This window comes from Pongo pygmaeus, chromosome 1 (assembly GCF_028885625.2).
Source record: "Pongo pygmaeus isolate AG05252 chromosome 1, NHGRI_mPonPyg2-v2.0_pri, whole genome shotgun sequence".
NCBI lineage: Eukaryota > Metazoa > Chordata > Mammalia > Primates > Hominidae > Pongo > Pongo pygmaeus.
The window spans coordinates 108,160,001-108,183,381 of record NC_072373.2 but is presented as its reverse complement, the minus strand read 5'-3'; the positions used below and the strand labels follow the sequence as shown (position 1 = coordinate 108,183,381).

The 23,381-nt window shown below is 44.2% G+C and overlaps 1 protein-coding gene and 1 pseudogene across 1 annotated transcript in view; both read right to left on the bottom strand.

The window, feature by feature from the left end:
• The window catches only part of LOC129015142 (neuroblastoma breakpoint family member 11-like), a 2,260,169-nt gene that overhangs the window by 1,025,930 nt on the left and 1,210,858 nt on the right, over positions 1-23,381 (bottom strand). The window contains 7 exon segments of the mRNA XM_063663940.1: positions 13,992-14,164; positions 14,911-14,959; positions 16,000-16,172; positions 16,813-16,864; positions 17,578-17,625; positions 17,628-17,749; positions 20,402-20,429. Of these exon segments, the coding sequence (XP_063520010.1) occupies positions 13,992-14,164; positions 14,911-14,959; positions 16,000-16,172; positions 16,813-16,864; positions 17,578-17,625; positions 17,628-17,749; positions 20,402-20,429 (645 nt within the window).
• Positions 21,765-23,381, bottom strand: part of LOC129015441 (putative neuroblastoma breakpoint family member 5) — a 6,615-nt pseudogene continuing 4,998 nt past the window's right edge.

Below are 23,381 nucleotides of genomic sequence, written 5' to 3'. Positions count from 1 at the left end.
GCACTAAAAGTAACTCAAAGTTGATTATAGCGCTAAATGTAAACTGCAAAACTAGAAAACTTACAGTAGAAAACATGAAAAAATCTTCATGATGTGGAGTTAGGCAAAGTATTCTTAGTTATCACATCAACACAAACTATTAAAGAAAACATCGATAAATTCAGCTTTACACAAATTAAAAATTCTTGGTCAGCACCAGACACTGTTAATAGAATAAAAAGATAAGCTACAGATTGGGAGAAAAATGTGAAAATCACACATATCACAAAGGAGTTGTGTAATGGTTAATTGTGTGGGTCACTGTGACTGAGCCCCAGTGTGCCAGGACATTTGGTTCAATGTTATTCTGGGTGTGTGCTGGAGGGTGTTTCTGGATGACATTAACACCAGAATAGGCAGACTAAGTGAAGCAGATTGCCCTCCCTGTGGTGGGTGGGCCTCATTCAATCAACCAAAGGCCAGAGGAGAAGGAAAGGGCCTAATAAGAAGGAAATGCTTTCCTGGGTATCCGCCTCTCCATCTTAGGAATTTCTGCCTCCATAATCTCATGTCCAAATGTATATATACACACATACGTACATGCCATATACATATACATACATGTATATTAATATATATGTATAGACACATTACATAGGTAAGTTGGAAGTTTTGTAGTTTTAAAAGTTCAGCTATTCAATGATAATTGTTGAAGCTGGACAGTGATTATGGGGGTGCTCTACTGCATAATTCTGTCTCCCTTTTTATACTATTGAAGTTCTGCCTTTAAAGAATTAGGATAGGATAATAGCTGAATTTCAAACTAACTTTTAAAACTTAACCAATTAGGGGCTTCCTAATTGAAATTAAGAAGTGCAGAGGACCAGAGGTGCCAACCTTGGAAAGGCAAAATTGCAGGGAGAGGGAAAGAGAGGCCTGGACAAAGGAATTATCCTCTGGAGACTCGTGGTGAAGAAAATGAATGAAGTAACTGGCAGAAATTAGAGGTCCTGGTAGAACAAAGTAGAATCCCAGAATGAGAGCCCACATCATACCTGTACCCAAAGCAAGACAATATTTCCTAAAATCTTAAGAAAAATCATTTTTGGCAGGTACCTTATATCCAGTGATGCAATCCATACACCAAGGCAGTGGGAAAAGGTGATTAAGCAAGCAAATCAGCGAGACCTGATTCCCTCATGAGGACTCTGTTAAGAATGAATTCCTCTCAACGAGTAATGCCTAGGACACACGCTTTTGCATAGCTCGTGAGCATTAATATATCTAATTGTGGATCTAAACCAAAAGCCAAGGTGGAGACAAGGTGGGAAACACAGGCTGTCACTGGTATATGCTTAGGTTGAACTAACACTATAAAAAATGGCGCTGTAAAGAGGTCAGAGAAGAGGAAAATAATGTCTTTGGTTGTCATAGTGGTAAAAATTTGAAGTTGAAAGATATAATTTAACATTTATAAACCATATACTAGAAGTGTGTCAAGTTAAAAGGGCACAAGTAATGTCAAAATGTTTTTAGTGCACTGTTAAACATAAGCTATACAACTTTTCCTAAATAAACAAAAGGCACATACGCACACAGACACACACACACAAACACAAACACACAAAGAAAACAAATCACATCGACAAGGAAATACAGTAAATACACTTTACTACATATGGTAAATATAGACTAAAATATGGAAGAGTTTAGATATAAACATGGAAATAAGAATGTTTTTGTTAATCCATATTCTATCCAACAAAACCAAACATTATAGTAAAAGCTTAAAATATTATATGTAAAAAATCCAGTAGGCCAGAGTGATAGGCAAAAACGTTTTAATTAAACAGATTTAAAACTTAAACATTCTAACATTAATAGACTAAAATTAATTTTGGATGAAAGTTAAAATTTGGGCAGGGACTATTCTTTTTATGACAGAATGCCAGCAAAAACAAGTATATACTAATCATTGAGATAGAAAATTTCCAATGTACAAACATAAATATTGTAGGGATCAGCCCCACAGGGTCGGTGGGTCTCTCCCCATGTGCGGAGATGAGAGAGTGTAGAAATAAAGACACAAGATAAAGAGAGAAAAGAAAAGGCAGCTGGGCCTGGGGGACCACTACCACCAAGTCGTGGAGACCAGTAATGGCCCCGAATGTCTGGCTGCACTGTTATTTATTGGATACGAAGCAAAAGGGGCAGGGTAAAGAGTGTGAGTCATCTCCAATGTTAGGTAAGGTCATGTGGGTCATGTGTCCAGTGGACAGGGGGCCCTTCCCTGCCTGGCAGCCAAGGCAGAGAGAGAGAGAGGGAGAGAGAGACAGCTTACGCCATTATTTCTGCATATCAGAGACTTTTAGTACTTTCACTAGTTTTGCTACTGTTATCTAAAAGGCAGAGCCAGGTGTACAGGATGGAACATGAAGGCAGACTAGGAGCATGACCACTGAAGCACAGCATCACAGGGAGACGATTAGGCCTCCAGATAACTGCGGGCGGGCCTGACTGACGTCAGGCCCACCACAAGAGGTGGAGGAGTAGAGTCTTCTCTAAACTCCCCAGGGGAAAGGGAGACTCCCTTACCCGGTACACTAAGTAGTGGGTGTTTTTCCTTGACACTGAGGCTACCGCTAGACCACGGTCCGCTTGGCAATGGGCGTCTTCCCAGATGCTGGCGTTACCACTAGACCAAGGAGCCCTCTGGTGGCCCTGTCCGGGCATAACAGAAGGCTCGCACTCTTGTCTTCTGGTCACTTCTCACTGTGTCCCCTCAGCTCCTATCTCTGTATGGCCTGGTTTTTCCTAGGTTATGATTATAGAGCGAGGATTATTATAATATTGGAATAAAGAGTAATTGCTACAAACTAATGATTAATGATGTTCATATATAATCATGTCTATGATCTAGCTCTAGTATAACTCTTGTTGTTTCATATATTTTATTATACTGGAACAGCTTGTGCCCTCGTTCTCTTGCCTCGGCACCTGGATGGCTTGCCGCCCACAAAATATAATAACTGACACAGGCAGGGGTGATTAATTGATGATAAAATGTTCAGAGGAAGATCATTAGAATAGAGGATATTTATACTTTTTCAAACCACTTTCCAAATGAATTATAAATAAGGAGTCTTTACCAGCGAAAGATCTCCTAGGCCCCTCCTTAACCAACTGACCAGGCCTGATATCATGATAATGGTGATAGACAAACTGGACCTTCGCTGCCCACAGATGGGCTGAGGTAGGAAACTTACCGAATTGACTCTGCAGTGTTCCCAGCAAAATGTTTAGGCTGAATTTAATCATAAGGACATTTTCAGACAACTTCAGAATGTAGACCATTGATCTAGACAGCTGACCTGTCCTCTACAAACAAATCCATGTCACCATCATCAATGACAACAATAAAAAGATGAGATACTTTGGGTTCAAAATGACTAAAGAAGTGTAGCTACATTATCTTTTCAATCTTTTTGAATCCAAAATATCTCTTCTCTTTTTTGTTGTGTGACTCATGGTGACGTGGACTGTGTGAAGGAGACAGGTCAGTTGTCCTGCTCAGTGTTCTATATTCTGCAGTTGTCTGGTGATTACCTCCTATGAAACTCAGGCTAAGCGCTTAGCAAGAACATAGCATTGTTCATATTCTGCACTGGCAAAGTCCTGGGTGACATGTTGTCTCCTGCCAGCGGCTCCTGACTCCTGTTCTCTATGGGATAGGAATTGAGAGGAGCAGGGCTAAGGCCTCTCAATGCTGTTTGTCCATCTGGGCATCGGTCTCCTTAGGTACTGATCACAACTGATCACAATTGGAGGGGGAAGGGCTGTGGCTTCTCAAATCAAAGGAGCCTGGTGGGTTAAAATCATCAACAGCATTTCATGGTCTTAAGTTCACTTCTCAGCAAAGGATCCCTGTGGTGTTTTGTTTGATCTTGAACTGGCTTTGCTGTTTTAGTCTTTTCCATCAAGTGAAAAAACTACTTTGATGACATCCTTTCATCCTTTTCATTCTGCCAGCAGTATTTGGTATCTGTAGGGGAGAAAGAGACAAAAATCAAATGAGAATCTTTGTCTGGTCCTGTCTGGCTGAGTCTGGAGGGACTGCTAAGTGGTGATAACCCGGGGCAAACTGAGCTCCTGCTGGGAGGACCAGCTGCAGGGTGAGCCTCAGGCTGGCTGAAGTGGCAGGTGCCATCTACAAGTGAGAAGAAAATACCCCAGAACTTCCAGTCAGCCTGGAGTGCAGAATGTAGGGACCTCATCTATGCCCTACTAGCAACTGGTAACATCAGTACCTTTCTTCCTGATTAGCTCTGTTTGGAGCAAAGTGATTGCTTTTCACACCTCCCAGTGAGGATGTGCTTAGCCTCAACCGTGCATGCCCAGAAACAGAGGGCTGCAGAAGGAGAGGACCCTTTGCAGAGAAACCCACCCCCTTACAACTCCATGTCCCAGTCTTTTAAGGGAGCAGTGGGAGGGCCACGGGAAGAACCCTGAATGTGAGAAGCAGCAGGGGCCTCAGACCACATCCACATCCAGTTCTGCCTTTCACAACAGAGGAGCAGTGATGCCACAGGGCTAAGATTGAACTAAGGCCACATGAGTTGCTATTGACCACCTGGGAACTACAGCCCAGCCTCAGACTCTTTCAATAGCATTTGGAAGAAGGGAGAGAAAAGGCTCCAATCTGGACTCTCAACAGTCATGAGAGGCTGTTGGGTCACCTTGGCTAGGACAGGAATAAAGTTTTACAACGAAATATGATTTCACTGCTGCTTGTTTGGTTGGTTACAAATAAAAAATGAAAAAAAGAGAAATATAGAAGGCTGGGCACGGTGGCCCATGTCTGTAATCCCAGCATTTTGGGAGGCTGAGACAGGCGGATCACGAGGTCAGGAGATCAAGACTATCCTGGCTAACACAGTGAAACCCCATCTCTATGAAAAACGCAAAAATTAGCCAGGCATGGTGGCAGGCACTTGTAGTCCCAGCTACTCAGGAGGCTGAAGCAGGAGAATGGCATGAACCCAGGAGGCAGAGCTTGCAGTGAGCCGAGATCACGCCACTGCACTCCAGCCTGGGCGACAGTGCAAGACTCCGTCTCAAAAAAAAAAAAAAAATATATATATATATATATAAAAATAAATCATAAGTATTCTTTCCAAGGGGCTCAGGAAAGAAAGAAAAACAAGAGAGTCTACTTGCAGTTAGCAAAGAGAGAGTGGGGATTGTAACCATGGCCCAACTTATTTTCTCTAATTCCCTGAAGTTGATTCCACACCTGGTTACACCTTAAGGCATTTAGAAATATTCTCAATATCTAGACAAACAAAACTCTGAAGTGAGAGGGACACCCAAGATGGTAGCAATGGGAACATAGCAGAGTTCAGAGAGCAAAGAGCAGATGGGAATGGAAGGTCCTGGCAGGGTGGCAGCTCATGGGACACAGAGGTAAAACCAGACAGACATGACAGCAGCTGCTGGAGAGAACAAATAGGGAAGAGAAAAGCAATGGGAGAATGAGCTGTCATCATAGACACAGGAGAGAGTGCAGCTAAGAGCCATAGATGTGATTACCTTTTTACCCTAAGCTTGCAGGCCAGGGAATCTACATGCCAGTCTCCACTTGCTGAACAGCAGTTTTTTTTTGATCATCTTCGGTTCTAGGACACTTGAGGGATGAATGTGGCCAATGACTTGATGCCCATGTGTGTTGTCAGCTGAGCCTTCAAGAGCATCCCCTTCCAGCTGGGGAGGGTTCTTCATTCAAGGGAAGGCTCTAAACCCAGCTCTGAAAATGAAACCACACCCAACAGTGTTCACTGTCGTCCATGATCTTACTGTGACTTTCTCTTCCACCCAACAGGATCATCAGAGAAGGAAAGTGGCCTTGGACAAGAAAGTCCAAGGGGTAAAGGGAAGCCAAGAAAGACATTTTGGTATTTTCTGCATTGTTGATTTTTCATGCATCACCCGGTAATGACAAGATTGCCGGGAGGAAAAGGTGATCTCAATTGACAAACATATTCAAGAAACTTGAATTCAATAAACACATTCAATAAATATATTCAAGAAACTTGAATTCAATAAACATAAATAGCTTCTAGGTAGATAAGGCAAAGGCAAGGAAGTCACACTGGATACAGGCTGTGTTTTGGGAGGGAGGAGATGCTAAAAATCAAGCAAAACCAACATTAAATGCACATATGAGAGAAAAGAATTGGGAAGACTAAAGATGGGATATTGATGAAATGATCATACAGATATGTATATAGCATATATACACATTTAATTAAAAATACATGCCAAATATGCATAATGTACATGACAAATGACATAAATGCATGTATTTATATATAAAAATCTATTGGAAGAAAGTACTACATATGGATGTGGAGGATGTTGAATTAGCATTATAATCACTAACATTATAATCTGGTCCATTGAAATTGGAAAAAAATTCAGAAAAATAAGATGAATGACAGAGGGAAGACATGGTGAGAAACAAATGCCCTATTAGACAGCAGGGAGAAGTCACCAGTAAAGGAGAATGAAACAAAAGGCATTCACTCTGTCCTCTTGCCTGGAGCCTGGTTAGTGCTCTGGACTCCTGGGAAAGCCAGCAGGTGAGAGTGTTGGAGCCAGGTGGGTGAGTCCTGACTGGGGGTGTGGGAATCCATGGAGAAGCAAAAGAGACATCAGTGGAAGAAATCAGTTTAAATACTTAAAGTTATCAGGGCACGTGTCAGGGACCACACATCCCCTGACACTCACTGAGCATCTTCCATGTGTCCTCTCCACGACCCAGATGGTGCTCATAATCTCACATGACCCTCCCTCCTCCTGAGGACGCAGGTCTCCTTATTCCTCAGCTGGGGGCATCACTTGACAGATGAGCAACAGGCAGCCCCAGGGGCTCCAGGAGGAGATATTGAGTGGGACGGAGAGTAAGGATGAACACGACCCAGGGTTTCCAGGAAATCTGAGCAGAAGTGGAACCGTGGGAGAAGGAAACTGAGGACATGGCCATGGATGTGAGTGGAGATGATGAACTAAATGGAGTTTCATAAAAGAGACAGATTTGTACACTTTCCATGAGAAGGTTGCCATTTTATTCTTTTATTTCAAAACAAGGGGAAAAATAAAACAGAGCAAGAAGCTGGGTATGTCAGGAGACTGACTTGTGGGCCCAGGATTTGCACTTTTACTGAATGTACCTAATAGGTTGTTACTGAAAGTGCTTGATAGGGGAAAATTGACTTAAAAAGGATTGCTGACAAAGAGGAAGAAAACTGGCAAAAGAGACTTTCTAAGAAAACACAGGAAGAGGGGTCCCTAGAAAGTAGAGATCCTAACAGTTACTCTCCCTAAGATGAAACAGTGCATGTGAAGTCACTTCCTGTAGGGAGACCCCCTGAAACTATTGCTATGGAATAAAAGATGAAATGCTCCTGATTATTGTAAATATAAAATTGCATGCAGGATTGTGTAAAGACAATGCCAGGTTGGGCGCCAGAATGAGCCAACAGCGTGTGGGGTGCTTCCCCCTGCAGAGACCCTGTGAACAGATGTGCAGTCAGGGAGGTTTCACATCACCAAGATTCCTATCCCAGAAAAGCAGATGTTCATAGCTCTGGGAATGGAATGCAACCCTTGTGGAGAACCTATAAACGAACACATGGGGGGCGCTTGTTCATATGGATAAGATAGGGCTATAAACACCCTCATCTTGCCACAGCTCTTCTAGGTCTCTTTGGGGTTAAGGCATACTCCCTTCTGAGGATTTCTGGTCTAACTGGTTATCTAGCTTCACGTCCTGTTTCTATGGATTGTTCGTAAGCAGCTTTTGCTGCAACTGTTACTGCTGATTAATATCTTGCTAATCATCAGTTATGGAAAGGCTGTGTTTCTGTTTTAAGGCTCTGTTAGAAATTACTGGTGCACACACTATACTGTAAATTCTTATCTCTGTATGCTGTACTTCTGCATACAGATGTTATGTTAAAAAATTACTTCATCCCCATGTGACCATCTCACCTCATAATCAAAAATGATCCTAAATTCCTCACTAACCTACCCCCGCCCTCACTAAACTTAATAATAAATGCTGGTATATCCAGTGCATTGGCAGCATCACGGGACCAGAAGGTGGTGACACCCCTGGACCCAGCTTTCACTACCTTGTGTGTGTCTATTATTTCTCGACCTGCCGATCTGCCTGGGAACAAAGAAAGAGCCCCATTGCATTGTGGGCTGCTGGCCAGATCCCACAATACTTCCTAAGTGCTAATTTACCAGAAAGATAACAGAATTAGATAACATCTATTCATAGATTTATTGAGCAATTTTTATTGACTTAGCCCTTTGGAAATTCTCATAATTAATGTTATCAACAATAATTGAATGTCAATATTATTTTTCAGGTCTCACAGATGACGGAACTGAGATGTAAATACCAACGCCACAAATGACTTCGCCAAGGTCAATAATGAGTAAGGGTTAAACCCAGGACCTGAGAGCAGATTTGATCCTAAACCCCGGGCTCTTGCTCACCTCACTGGGTTGGAACATTGTGGATTTCTGCTTGACTCAGAGGGAGCACGAAGAGACCCCATTGCCTCCTCCCTTCACAGCACTATGACCACCAACACCTGGATTAGAACTTCCTGGTGCCCTTTCCTTCCCTACCTTGGAAGGGCCATTGCTTCCCAGGATCAGCGTTGGCTGTGAAGCTGCAGGTGGTGGAGGAAATGCCCCACCTGGCTAAGCCATAGCCACAGTCAAACCCTTGATCCAGTTGCAGTCACAGACAACTGGGCACCAGGGTTCTTGGCTCTGGCTGTGCCTGTGAAGCCTGCACCTCTGACAGATGGTGGCTCGAGTCTCCACTCCAAGGCCCATAAGGACAGGCTGCCTGGGTGGGAGCTGAAAGGAGAAGGGGCTTCGGTAGGAATGCTCTCACTTTTCACTTTCTTAATCATGCCCAGAACACCCATCTCTGGCATCTCCGCCTCTGAGGTAAGCCACCCAGTGGCCCAGGCCACAAAGACAGACATCATGTAAATGGAGTGATGTCACCTTCATGTCTGTGCCTGGGTATGCTGAGATGGAAGGTACCCAGGCTGGATGTCCCTGAAGTGAAAAACCCCCACTTCAGTCCAGAAGGCTTTGGATTGGCTAACAAGGCCATGCCAAATATTCTGTTGTTATTAATCTCCATCCTGCAGCCTAGAAAGAATGTTCTGGAGAATCTTCAGAGCATAGGAAATGCTACTTTTCTCAACACACAGGAGTATAAGAACAGGGGAGGACTTAGAGCCTCCAAGCTTTGGGAAGGAACCATGGAAAAGGGTTTTGGGACACTGTAGACCAGCAGTCTCCAAACTTTTTGACCCAGGGACTGGTTTTGTGGAAGACAATTTTTCCTTGGACCAAGGGTGGGGGATGTGAAAAGAGGGAAGGATCAATTTGGGATGAAACTGTTCCACCTCAGATCATCAGGCATTAATTAGATTCTCATAAGGAGCACACAACCTAGATCCCTTTCATGCACAGTTCACAATAGGGTTTGTGCTTCTGTGAGAATCTAATGCCACCGCTGATCTGACAGGAGGTGGAGCTCAGGCTGGAATATGCTTGCTTGCTGGCCACTCATATCCTGCTGCACAGCCTGGTGCCTAACAGACCAGGAACAGGTAGCTGACCACAGCCCCAGGGGCTTGGGGCCCCCTGCAATAGACCAAATACTACATGAGGTGAACTTTTTAGAGTTCTGAAACATTTTGAATTTCCATTGCCTATAATTGTTTTACCACCTGCCCACACATATACATCTTGTTGCCATATAGTGGGTGTCTGCAGCCATAAGCAATGTTGTAGAGGGACCAGTCCCTTCGTGGACACTTAGGGGCCACAGGTATTACTGATCAGCATGTGCGGTTCTGTAGGGAGGCAACACCCAGCACAATCCTCATCTTACCCACTCCTCTAGTGGGGTCTGGGCAGCACCGCCTCATAAAAATTATTGCTATTTCCACAGGAAGAGGAAATCACACTCTCAGAAAGTGGACTAAGGAAAGACTTCCAGTGGCCTCATGCCAGTCCAGATCGGTCTCAGAAGAGGGACAGGGCCCTCAGGGCCTGATCCACATTGCTGCAGGGCTCCTCTCTCTCTCTCCTCCCCTCTGCACAACCTCATTCTCACCAAGGTTTCTCTAAGTTTTATTTAAAATGCCTTCCGTGTATCTGTTCTTCATTTCCTGAGAGCACAGTGTATCAGACTTGAAGGGGTGGCCTGCCCCTCCACACCTGTGGGCGTTTCTCATCAGGTGGGATGGGAGACTGAGAAAAGAAAAAGACACGGAGACAAAGTATAGAAAAGTGGGCCCAAGGGACCAGCGCTCAGCATACAGAGGACCCAGGCCAGCACTGTTCTCTGAGTTCCCTCAGTATTTATTGATCATTGTCTCTACCATCTCGGAGAGGGGGATGTGGCAGGACAATAGGGTAATAGTGGGGAGAGGGTCAGCAGGAAAACATGTGAACAAAGGTCTCTGTGTCATAAACAAGGTTAAGAAAATGTGCTGGGCCTTGATGTGCGCGTATACAAACATCTCGGTGCATTAATGAGCAGTATTGCCGCTAGCATGTCTCACCTCCAGCCCTAAGGCGGTTTTCTCCTATCTAAGTAAATAGATCATGCAGACATTCCACTGCCCAGGGATGAGCAGGAGACAGATGCCTTCCTCTTATCTCAACTGCAAAGAGTCCTTCCTCTTTTACTAATCTTCCTCGGCACAGACCCTTTATGGGTGTCGGGCTGGGGGAAGGTCAGGTCTTTCCCTTCCCATGAGGCCATATCTCAGGCTATCACATGGGGAGAAACCTTGAACAATACCTGGTTTTCCTAGGCAGAGGTCCCTGTGGCCTTCCGCAGTGTATTGTGTCCCTGGGTACTTGAGATTAGAGAGTGGTGATGACTTTTAACAAGCATACTGCCTTCAAGTACTTTTTTAACAAAGCACATCCTGCATAGCCCTAAATCCATTAAACTTTGAGTCAACACAGCACATGTCTCTGTGAGCACAGGGTTGGGGCTAGGGTTACAGATGAACAGCATCTCAAGGCAGAAGAATTTTTCTTAGTACAGAACAAAATGGAGTGTCTTATGTCTAATTCTTTCTACATAGACACAGTAACAGTCTGAGCTCTCTTTCTTTTCCCCACAGACTCATCACTGATGTCTGGCTTCATACACCCCCACAACTGCTTTCTCTGATTCTGCCATCTTCACACTAGCAATTGTCTCAGCGATTTTATTGCCCAGAAGTCCTGTTCTTTCCACATTCTTACTCTGTTTCTGAAAACTCTCTCAGTACTGCCCACTGGGTGACTCTCCCCGCTCACCCTGCCTTTGTGCTCCTTCTAACTTCTGCCCCATGATCCTATCCAGCATCACTTCCCACCACTCCCTCATACAGAGTCTTCCCTGGAGTCAGGTTGGCCCCTCTCTGGTGCAGCCCTGCATGGGGTGCCTTCCAGCTTCTGGGTCTTTGTCCCCAAGCCCCTTAGTTGCTCAGGGCACAGTTTACTGTTCATTAAACATCACTTAGGACACTCAATGCAACTTCATGGTAGTTTATATTGGGCAGATGGGGAAACAACTCAAAACAACAAATCTGGCTGGGGAAGCCTGGTCAAACCCAGGCTTCCCATTCTTGTCCTCTGCAAGTGCTATTTAGAATCAATGTTTAGGAATGTTTTTAACTCTAAATACTTAATTTTGTTAAGTCCTTTTATCTCTCTTTCTCAGAATACTAAGTCTTCTTAAGCTTATACTTTTAATATTCTTTGCATTTTCAGAAGAAAACAAAAAACATCTCAAACTTCTGAAATACTGTACATATTATTAGTTGAGCAGGTGGGGAAAAGTCCTCAATAAGTGATCAAGTTATGGTTTAGGTTGATTCTACTATGACTTTCCCTGAAGCGAGAGGATAGGTGGAGCACATCAATTCTGGCACCACGGCTAGGATCACAGCTGTGCATGGTACAGACTCTTCATAGGTTATCATCGGAACCCACACACAGGATGCCTTCTGGTGTAATTGAGACAGTGCATTCATGCATCTCAGCCTGTCTGCATGGATGAACGTGGCCTCTCCTGGCCCATGTTTCATGATGCCCTGGCAGAGCTGGCCCATATCACAGACATCTCACTTCTGAGACATGTGTCTGAGCATTTCCCTTCCTTCTCATGGGAGCCTGGACCTGGCGGGGGTGTTCCTGAGACAGAGCCCAGTAACTTTACAAGGGCTCCAAGACTGCCATGTTGAGAGCAGAAACCCAGGTGAAACAAGGTAGGAACAGACTGGGACCTTTCATTCCCTGAGACATTTTCCAGCAAGCACCTTCTGGAGCTGTAGGTCCCCCTGGAGGGAGTGGAGGAGCCACTGGTTCTGCTCACAGACAAAGTACACTAAGGTATTTATCACTGGGTTATGTGCGTGAGGGGCTACAGGAGTTCTTTGTACCAGACCAGCAAATTTTCTCTTTCAGTTTGAAATAATTTCCAACAGATTTGCTACAAAGGGAAAAACTTGAGCACCCATCCTAGCTCAGTCTCTGAGAGATCCAACCACAGAGAAATGACAGCAACTCCACCATGGAGTCAGGCAGACATGGAGCCCGTGTTCTCACTGTGACTAGTCGGGGCATCCTGGGCAAGTGAAGGGACCTTGCTGAGCCTCAGCATCCTCAGCTCTAACATGGAGGTGCCACTGCCCACTTGGGAGTGCCCCTTGAACACTGCATAGGTTATAGCAAGGACAGAGCTTGCTTGGCCAAGGACAAGGTGTACAACAGGTGGAAGGGTGATGTGTATTTTATTTCATTTTATGAATTGCTGTGATCCTACAAAAGCTTTTGCTTCTTTGAAACTGAAGGAGAAATGAAACAGAGGAAAGGATGGTTCCAGCAGGAAAGGTGCTTACGGACCAAAATAGAATGGAAGACAAAAGTTTCAGTCACTACTCTCATTACAACATATTCAGATGGGGGACATCACAGAGTTACTTGCTCTTCCTACAAAAGTCGATGGGTAAAACTCGTAACAATTCACATGAAATTCCCAGAATAATGGTACAAAAAAACAGAGTGAGTGAGAACAAAATAAAATTTTTTTCCCTTACACACCCTATGAAACAGCGACTCAAGGGGCACTTGCTCACAGGAGGGGTTTGCTGGAGATCATGGGGATGAGAACTACTGTGCTTTGCTCATCAGTTAGGCCAGCACCTGATCAGGGAAACTGGTTGTTGATGGTTTACATGAGAATATAGCACTGAGATGACACATGATTGAAACTACAAACCCACACATGAAAGAAACCACTGGGCCTCTACAGAGGATGCAAGCCATGGCCATGCATGGAGGAAGGGACACTAACTGCTTCAGTGGAGGGAAGTCACCTCAGAGGAGGTAGTAGAGAATCTGGCTTGAAACACAGGAATCATGAAACAGCCCTCCAAAATAATGGGGGAAAACTGCCAGCATAGGTGGATGGCCAGAGAAGAGAGAAGGGCGCTGCTCAGGATATGTGATGAGAAGGGTGCTGCTCAACATAATGTCTGAAAAGAGAGATGTCCTATCTTAAGGAATGAAGTCTGTTATATAAAATTCTCCAGGTGAGCTGTTGTGGCCAAGAGTTTGCAATGATCCCTCATCATTCCCCTCTCTGGCCTGTTTTGATACCTACAGCCTGCTCTTGTGAGAAGGGGTCGGGTGACAGAGGAATCACCTGGCACAAGAGAAAGGGGTTCCACCCATCGAATGTCTGAGCATAAAACTGGATCCAAGAACCACATTCAAGACACTCTGAATATACAGGGCCTGGCTGCAGAGATGATCCATCTCACCTGCACAAGTTACAGGAAACAGAACATATAGAGGCTGCCTAGGAGAATAGTAGAGCTTTGTGAACTTCAGGCTGGAGTACTCACAGGCTACATCGAGAGCAAAGCAGGTGAGCTGATCCTCCAGTGAGTACAATGTGCTGTTGTAAGGCTGCTGGCAGTCAGACAGGTCACGGGGGAGTGAAGGAGTCAAGTAAACTTCATCCAGGGAGTCCTGCAGGACGTCCTGTTCCTCCACCTCTGGAAGTTCCGGGCTCAGCCTGGTGGGTGAAGAACACAGAAGATAAACATCAGAGGGAACAGAAACTACAGTGCCCAACTGGTTCTACAGAGAGTCTGACAGGAGAAGCCAGAGGAAGCAAAAAACAGTCCCCTCAGGCAGAGAATGATCCTTCTCTGTCTCCAGCAGGTGCTCAGTGCCGTGGGTAGACAGTGAGCTGGAAAGGAAGGAGTTGGAATGATCCCTCTACCAAAGAGCTACAACACGGCATATGCAGCAGACCCTTGTGTCTTCATAGACTGATAGAGTTACTGTGACCTCAACATCTCTTGTTCTCAAAATTTTGGCATGATATGAATTATTTGTATTCACATTCCTGCTCTCAGATATTTGCCAATATAATGGCAAAGAGGCAGACATTGGATGAGCATCTCAAGTTCACTTTAAGCCAAAAAGGCAGAAAAGGAAACTGCAGACAATGTGATTGATCAGTTCAACAAAGTCAATTGAATAAAGATTAGTACAATTTTGAAGGAATTAACACGAGAAACAAATACAAATACAGGTGTAAAATGAAAAGAGGCAACTTTATTAATATTGTACCAATAATATTAATATTAACTAATAATCCTGCTTAATAATTATTCCACACTGATAATCTTAACATTACTAATATGGCGATTTCATGGTTGGCTGAATGAACGGACAGGTATGTTCTGTTTTCCCTGTATCTGGCATCTCCAGATATCAAAAATAAATTAAATGTCTGCAATTAATCAAAGTTACTTGGGGCATGGTGGGTCTTGATCTTCTTCTTCTTGATTTTTTTCAATGTCTGCAACAAAGTCAGACAGGGACAGACACATTAAGTCTATTCCCCTATTCATGCAACAATCCACTGTCCAATCCTAAAACAGGAACATCTGTCTCCTGAGCATGAGAAGAGGACACTGTGAGAGATATATTCCAGGAGGCCTGAGGGTCAGACATGATAAAGATTCCTTGGTTTTCATCTCTGAACCTAAGGGTGAAATGTCCCCTGTTCTGGTAGATCATTATCCCAGTATCATCTGTCCTGAGTTTGTGCAACAGTTATGCAATATTTTCCCTATCAATTCAAAGCAAACACCCAAAATAATTTCTGGAAAAAAAACTGCAGTATTCAGTCATGTCTCATCAAATATCCAGCTTGTTCACAAAGGTGAGGATTTTAGACACTGAAATTACAATGAGGGAGAAAATCAACAAACCCTTGAGTCAAAAATAAGTCTTTGGTTCTACAAAAAAACATTGGTTATTCATGGCATCAAAAAGTGACAGGGCTCAGTCTTGCTTCCAAAACCAAAACAAAAGGTAACAGACAGATCAGCTAAAACAAGCAGACATTGAAGATACAAAGAATGAGGTTAGATTAATTAAAACCAGGGCAACACCTTTGCATGAGCTGTACACAAAGATGACATTGACCTTGAGCGGGTATTGAAGCTCAGAGACATGCCTGCAAAATGAAATCCCTGAGGAACTTTGTAGCTACCCAGAGATATGTGGTTCAAATTAGAATGTCTGATAGATTACTCTCGGCATGTGCTGCATAGTTATGTGAACGTGTCACACCTAACTTGGGTCCAATGTCTTCAGACTGAGCACATGTTGCCACTGGCATGGTCTGAGAATAGGAAAGAGCCATGCCCACTGACCCATCCTATGTCTGGGCTTCCAACTGGAACTAGAGTTTCATTCAAACCTACATGTGCCTATAGGTCCTGCCTGCGGCAACGACATCTCTCAGCTGACTAAGGGCTGCTCAGTGCAGGAATATGACCCCTATCCGGAAGACCAGGTGGAGCCTTATCACCTTCATAGTAAGGAACCTACTGTCTACGTAAAGAGCCAAGCCAACATGCTGTTCCTCCAATGAGTAAAAGGCACTTCTGTAAGATTGGCATGAGTCACACAGTTCAAGATAACTGGAAGGAGGTGAATAACGTCTATCCAGTGAGTCCTGCAAGACTTCAGGCCCTTCCCCTTCCAGCAGCTTGCTGCTGAGCCTGGAGAAGTAGGAAAAACTAAAGAGTAAGCCAAAGAAAATCAGACATCACAGAGCCCCAGCTAGATTTCATAAGTAGCATAAGGTAGTAGTTATAAAAAGAAAAGGACAGATCCATTAATGAGGTAACAAATTATTGGCTACATCTTGGGACAGAACAGGGCCAAATGGAAAAGGATGAAAGAGAAAGACAGAGAGAGAGACAGAGAGACAGAGAGAGAGACAGAGAGAGAGAGAGAGAGAGAGAGAGAACGAGCTCAGTGAATTGTCCAGGTGACACACTGATGAGGGATTAACAGGACACTCTGAGTGTCTGCCCTCAGGACACACAGTGTACAGTGATCATGAAAAGAATGGGCTCAATAATTTTCCATAAAATGTGCTTAAGTTTCCATGCAGTTGCCATGAGAATACAGCTTTTGAAGTATGGTCCACCTACCGTAGGTTAGTAAATGATAAGGGGAGGAAGAAATGGAAACCTAAATATCTACTGCAATGAAAACCAACAGCAATGTTAGTAGGAATAATTCAGGCTTGGTTGAAAAGATGTAATCGATAATGTCAGCCCGCTCTGTTTTCCCTGAACCAGGAGTCTCCAGGTGTCAACACAGAATTAGCTGTTCACAATTGCTCAAAGTTACCTGGGGCATGGTGGGCCTTGGTCTTCTTCCTCTTCTTGGTCCTTTTTAATTCCTGCAATAAATTCAGACAGGGACAGACAAAATAAGCCAATTCACCTACACCCGTAACAGCCCACTGTCTAATCCCCACACAGGGATCTCAGGCTCCTCAGCGTGAGAACAGGACAATGTGAGAGATATATTTCAGGAGGCCTGAAAGCCGGTCATGATAGAGATTCTTTAGTTAGCATCTCAGAACGGAGGGTGAAATATCCCTATTCTGGTAGATCGTTATCCCAAAATCATTTATCCCAAGTTTGTGGAAACAGTTATGCCTTATTGTTCCCATCAATTCAAAGAAAATGCCCCAGATGATTTCTAGGAGGAAAACTGCAGTATTCAGCCCTGTCTCATCAAATACCCAGCTCATTCATGGATGAAAGAATTTTAGACACTGAAATTAGAATGAAGGAGGAAACCTACAAACCCTTGAGTCCAAATCATAGTTCTGTGAATTTTTTACATCTGCCTGGGTCCAGTGTGCTGAGAGTGGGCTCAGGTTGCCACAGGCATGGCTAGAGACTAGGAATAGAGCCATGCTCACTGGCCCATCCTATGTCTGGGCTTCCAAGTGGAACTAGAGTTTCATTACAACCTACATGCACCTATAGGTCCTCCCTGTGGCAATGACATCTCTTGGGTCAATAAGGGCCACTTGGAGCAGGAATATGACCCCTATCTGGAAGACCAGGTGGAGCCCTATCACCTTCATAGTAAGGTACTCACTGTCCCCAACAAGAGCCAAGCCAACATGCTGTTCCTCCAATGAGTAAAAGTACTTCTGTAGGGCTGGCATGAGTCAGGCAGTTCAAGATAACTGGTAGGAGTCGAATAATATCTATCCAGTGAGTCCTGCAAGACTTCAGGCTCTTCCACTCCCAACAGCTCCCTGCTGAGCCTGAAGAAGTAGGAAAAACTAAAGGGTAAGTGAGGGAAAATGAGAAACCACAGAGCCCCAGCTAGATTTCATGGGGCATAAGGAAGTGGTTAAAAAAGAAAAAGGACAGATCCATTAATGAGGTAACAAATTATTGCCTTTATGTTGGAATAGGCCACGGCTGGGTAGTAAATGATGAAAGAGAAATACAGACAGAAAGAAAGAGACACAGACAAAGAGAACTTAGTGAATTGTCCAGGTGACACACTGATGAGGGAGTTAAAGGACACTCTGAGTTATTGCCCTCAGGACACACAGCAAACAGTGAGCACGAATAGAGTGGGCTCAATAATGTTCCATAAAATGTGCTCAAGTTTCTGTGCAGTCACCATGAGAATACAGCTTTGGAGGTATGGCCAACCTTCACTAGGTTAGTAAATGATAAGGGTAGGAAGAAATGGAAACCTAAACATTTACTGCAATGAAAAGCAACAGCAATATTAGTAGGAGTAATTCAGGCTTGGCGGACAAGAATGAAATCATTATTTTCAGCATGTTCTGTTTTCCCTGGACTTGGCATCTCCAGTTGTCAACACCAAATTAACTGCCCACAATTTCTCAGACTCACCTAGGACATGTTGCCTCTCGATCGTCCTTTTTCACTTGATCACACTGAGGTCCTGCAAATAAATTCAGATGGGCCTCTTACATTAAGCAGTTCTTCCTTGCACACAGAAACATTCCTCTGTCCAATCCTAACACAGGGACATCAGTCTTGTCAGTGTGAGAACAGGAGACTTTGAGAGAAATATCCCAGTAGGCCTGAGGTCAAGTCTTGAGAGAACTGGCTTGGGTCCTTTCATGAGCCCTGGGCAAAATTCCCCTGTTTTGGAATGTTATCTTCCCTATGTGCTCTGTCCTAGGTTTGTGTACACAAATGAGCAATTTTTTCCCCAATAAATTGTAGGCAAATAGTTCTAACACCTCGTAGGAGAGATACTTCAATATTAAGCTTTCTCTCATCAAATACCCAGAATTTGAAAGTTTGTGAGATTGTGGACACTGAGATTTGATGGATGGGTGCAATGTACCAGCTCTTGAGTCAAAATGAGTCTTGGTGCTACACAGAAGCATCAGCTATTATGGCTTTTGTGAGTGAAAAGTCAGCTGTTTATCTAGAAAACATACCAGCAAGACAATGGACAGATGAGCTAAAACAAGCCAACTTAGAAGACACAGAAAATGGACATAAATTCAGTGAAACCTGGGTCACATCTTCCACTGAGAGGTAGACAAGGGTGACACTGGCCTTGGGCAGGTGAAGAACCACACAGACCTGCTTGGGCAACGAAACTCATAAGGAACTTTGTAGCTGGCAAGAGACATTTAATTCAGATGAGCTGATCTGACAGACAACTCCTGGGCATGTGCTGCATAGCTTGGTGTGAGTTTGCCACACTTGCCTTGAGTTCAATGTCCTGACAATCAGTCCAGGGTGGCACAGGCATGGCCTGGGACTAGGAAGAGAGCCAAGCTCACTGACCCACCCCATGCCTGTGCTTCAGACTCGACTCCAGAATGACTGAAATCTACATTGATATATAGGTTCTGCCCACAGTGATGGCAACTCTCAGCCCAACCAGGGGCACAAGGCCCAAAGATTATGGGGTCTACCTGGGACATGAACTGGAGCTTTATCACCTTCACAATGGAGTACTCACTACCTATGTCAAGAGCCAAGCCAACTTGCTGTTCCTCTAATGAGTGAAAGGTGCTCCTGTAAGACTGGTACAAGGCAGACATGTCAGGAGAAATTAATAGAGTCGAATAACCTTCATCCCAGGACTCCTGAGGGGCTTCCTCCTCTTCAGACTCCTGAAGATTCCTGATGAGCCAGGCAGGACAGGGATGACAGAAGATTAAACCAACAGAGATTAGACAACAAGGCCTTTCAGCTGATCCAATGGGAAACAGAATCGAGTGGTCACAAAAAGCAAAGGCATTTTTCCTTCAAGAGAAAAAAAGCTATCCTTCTAAATCCAGGGTGGAGGGTGACTGCTCTGGGGAAAGAGCAAAAATGTGCAGGTCGTGCTTAGTGCATTTGCCACAGATGAGCCAATGCAGGGCACCCAGACTCTCCCTGTAAACTACTATCATGACTTGCAGCACAGAGAACTAACACAGGGCTTCAACCACTTTGCATGAATTGGTTTGAATTTTACATGCAGCATTCAAGTGAACAGAGCTCTTGAGGCAGTGCAGACACAGATCTTGTGTATTAAGGGCCCCATTTTTCCAATATTTTGATATAATATGTTTATTTTTTGAATTTCTTTTCTTGTACAAATACTAGCAAACATACTAACAACAAATGGGCATAAAGCATATATACATCTCTCCCTGGATTTAAACACATGGGAGAGAACAGGCAATACCAAGAAATCTGTTTGGTTAGTTCACCTGGCTCATCTGATTGCAGGTTCCTATCCTGAGGGGACTACAAAATTAAAACCAACACAAATGCCATGAATAACCCACAACAGTGTTAATAAGGACAATTTGTGGTGGGGTTAATGGAAGAAATAGTTCTATTCATCATTTCCTCATTTTCCCTGGATCTGCAGTCTCCAAGCGTCACTATTGAACTAATAGCCCACAATTACACAGTGTTACCTGGGAGATGCTGGCCCTTTTTCTTCCTCTTCCTCGTGATTACTTTGATTTTCTGTAAATAAATTCAGAGAAGCAGGTCACATTAAGCAAATCACACTTCACATATGACCAAATAAGTGTCCAGTCATAGCACAAGGACATAAATATTCTCAGTGCAAGCATATGGATTCTGACAGGAATTTTCTAGATTAAGTTTTGTGTGAAGTAGATGAGCCTGCTTTCCAGACCCACAGGCCAAAATCTCCCTCTACGGGTAGACCATAATGCCACATTCCCTGCCTGAGTCTATGCAAGTTAAACAAAATTTTTTCCCAAAAAATCTCCAAAACTTGGTCAAGCTACTTTCTGAGAGTGTTGCTGCAATACTGACTTATCTCACCAGATAACATGGTCATTGAATGTTTAAAGGCATCTATATGTGAGACTGGACTGATGGATGAATTCTAACAACTCTGTCTTAAAAAATAATCTGCAATTTGGGAGGCCAAGGTGGGTGGATCACTTGAGGCCAGGAGTTCGAGACCAGCCTGGCCAACACGGTGAAACCTTGTCAGAACTAAAAATATAAAAATTAGCCAGGCATGGTGGTATGCACCTGTGGTCCCAGCTACTCAGGAGGCTGAGGCAGGAAAATCACTTGAACCCAGGAGGCAGAGATTGCAGTAAGCTGAGACTGTGCCACTGCACTCCAGCCTGGGTGACAGAGTGAGACTCTGTCTCAAAAAAAAAAAAAAAAAATATGTGACGCTACGAAGAAACATTGGCCATTGATGGAGTGGAGAACTCAGGGCCCAGCCTTGCTCTATGGAAACATATCAGCAAGGTAAAGAATAAATGTTTCCATCCTGGTTTCAAGGTGACTGTGCAGCTAAGCAAGCTGACTTAAAGGAGATCAAGACTGAAGCTGAGAGCAGTGAAACTCGGGGAACAATATCTCCAAATAAAAGGCAAGGCTGCCAGTTTCCTTAAAAACTCCATGGACTTTGTTCAGGGACAGATGACATAATGACAGGTAATGAGAGATATTGGATCTAAGCTAGGAGGCTTGATAGATACCTCCTGCACACCTCCTGGACAAAGGTGACTATGAGTTTGTCCCAATTGCCTGGGGTCCATGACACTGGGAACAGGGAGACAGAGGCATGATATGGGCTGAGGAGGAAAGGAAAACTCCCTAAACCACCTGATATCTGTGTTTAGTACCCCATCCTAATTTCTGATTCAAACCAATTTGTTTGTATAGAGCTCTTTTTCAGAGTTGATCTTCCTCAGCCTAGACAGAGGTATGAGGGACAGAGAATATAGAGTCTACCTGGGAGAATGTGTAGAGCATCCTCCCATTCATCAGGGGAGGATTCACTGTCTACAACCAGCCCAGAGTCAAATTTGTCTTCCTCAAATGTGATTTTGGTGTTCCTGTGTGGCTGGTTGGAGTCATAAGGGCTGTGGCTATTTGAACAAGTGACGGCACATCCCTCCAGTGAGTCCTCAGGGACTTCCTTTTCTTCAGCCTTCTGCACCTCCCTGATGAGCCAGGTGGGATAGAGATGACAAAATATTAAACAGAGAGGGATTGGACCCCAGGGAGTCCTAGCCAGTTTTGACAGAGGCATAAGAGAATTGTCCTCAAAAGCAAAGGGGTGGCTCCCTCTAAGAGGAAACAGGCACTCCTCCTCTCTCTGCAAGAGATTGTGGATGCCATGGGAGCCAAAGAGGAAGAGAGCAGCTGGTGTTCATTGCACTGGGAAGATAGGAGCTGAGGAGGATGGAGGCTCAGCTATCTCTGTGTGTGCAGACGTGACACTCAGCATGCACGGAGAACCATAACAGCTACTACATCGTGTGCCAAAGCTGGGTTGAATTTAAATACTATGGCCAAAGGAATACAGGCTCTTGAGCCACTGTAGGCTCTAGAAATGGTGTGCCTTCTAGGTCTTTTTTTTTTTTTAATATCGTGAAATGTACAATTTTTTTCTAGGTACTTCTCTTGATGTTTACATTTTCTAGAAACTTCCTAAATAATTCCTCTGTTTGTTACCTCTTTACTATTTTTTTTGAGACACATTCTTGCTCTGTTGCCCAGGCTGGTGTGCAGTGGCACAATCTCGGCTCACTGCAAACTCCACCTCCCGGATTCAAGCGATTCTCCTGCCTCAGCCTCCCAAGTAGCTGGGATTACAAGTACCCACCACCACACCTGGTTAATTTTTGTATTTTTAGTAGAGACGAGATTTTGCCATGTTGGCCAGGCTGGTCTCGAACTGCTGACTTCAGGTGATCCACCCACACTGGCCTCCCAAAGTGCTGGGATTACAGGTGTGAGCCACCATGCTTGGCCCACCTCTTTGCTATTTATCTTTCTTAACAAGAACCTGAAGACAATCATGTAGAAAGCAGCTTTTCATCTCCTCCTGGTTTTCATTACAGGAGAGAACAGTTCTCCTCTGTGAGTGCAGGAAATCCCTAGGGCTGGTGGGTTTATCGAGGGTCATGCTTACAAGGACCATGAAGACAATGGACCAGGGCTATTTCCTTGTTGGGCGAGTGCATGAAATCAGCGCACTCTGCAGCTTTCTTTATCCTCCATCTGGAATCTGTGACTACCTTCAACTCACTTGTATTCTTTCTAAGACCTTTTCCATGGTTTATCCACCCACTACCTGCTCCTGATTATTCAGTGTTACCTGGGGGCAGGTGATTCTCGTACTTTATGAATCTCTTCATCTTTATCATTTTCACTATCACCTTCATCATTCTCTGCAAACAAATACAGAAGTGTCCATTTAGATATTCCTCACTTCACACTCCGCAAGCACAGCAAGCCCTATGTGCAGAGAGACATTAACATCTATGTATCGGTCAGCATTGTGCTGAAAGCTCTCATGTTTTATCTTTAACAAAATGCCCTGGCATGGTTTCCTGATCCATCAGGCAATGCATTTCTGATCTGGAGGGCCACCATCAAGCTGTGGCCAAATAT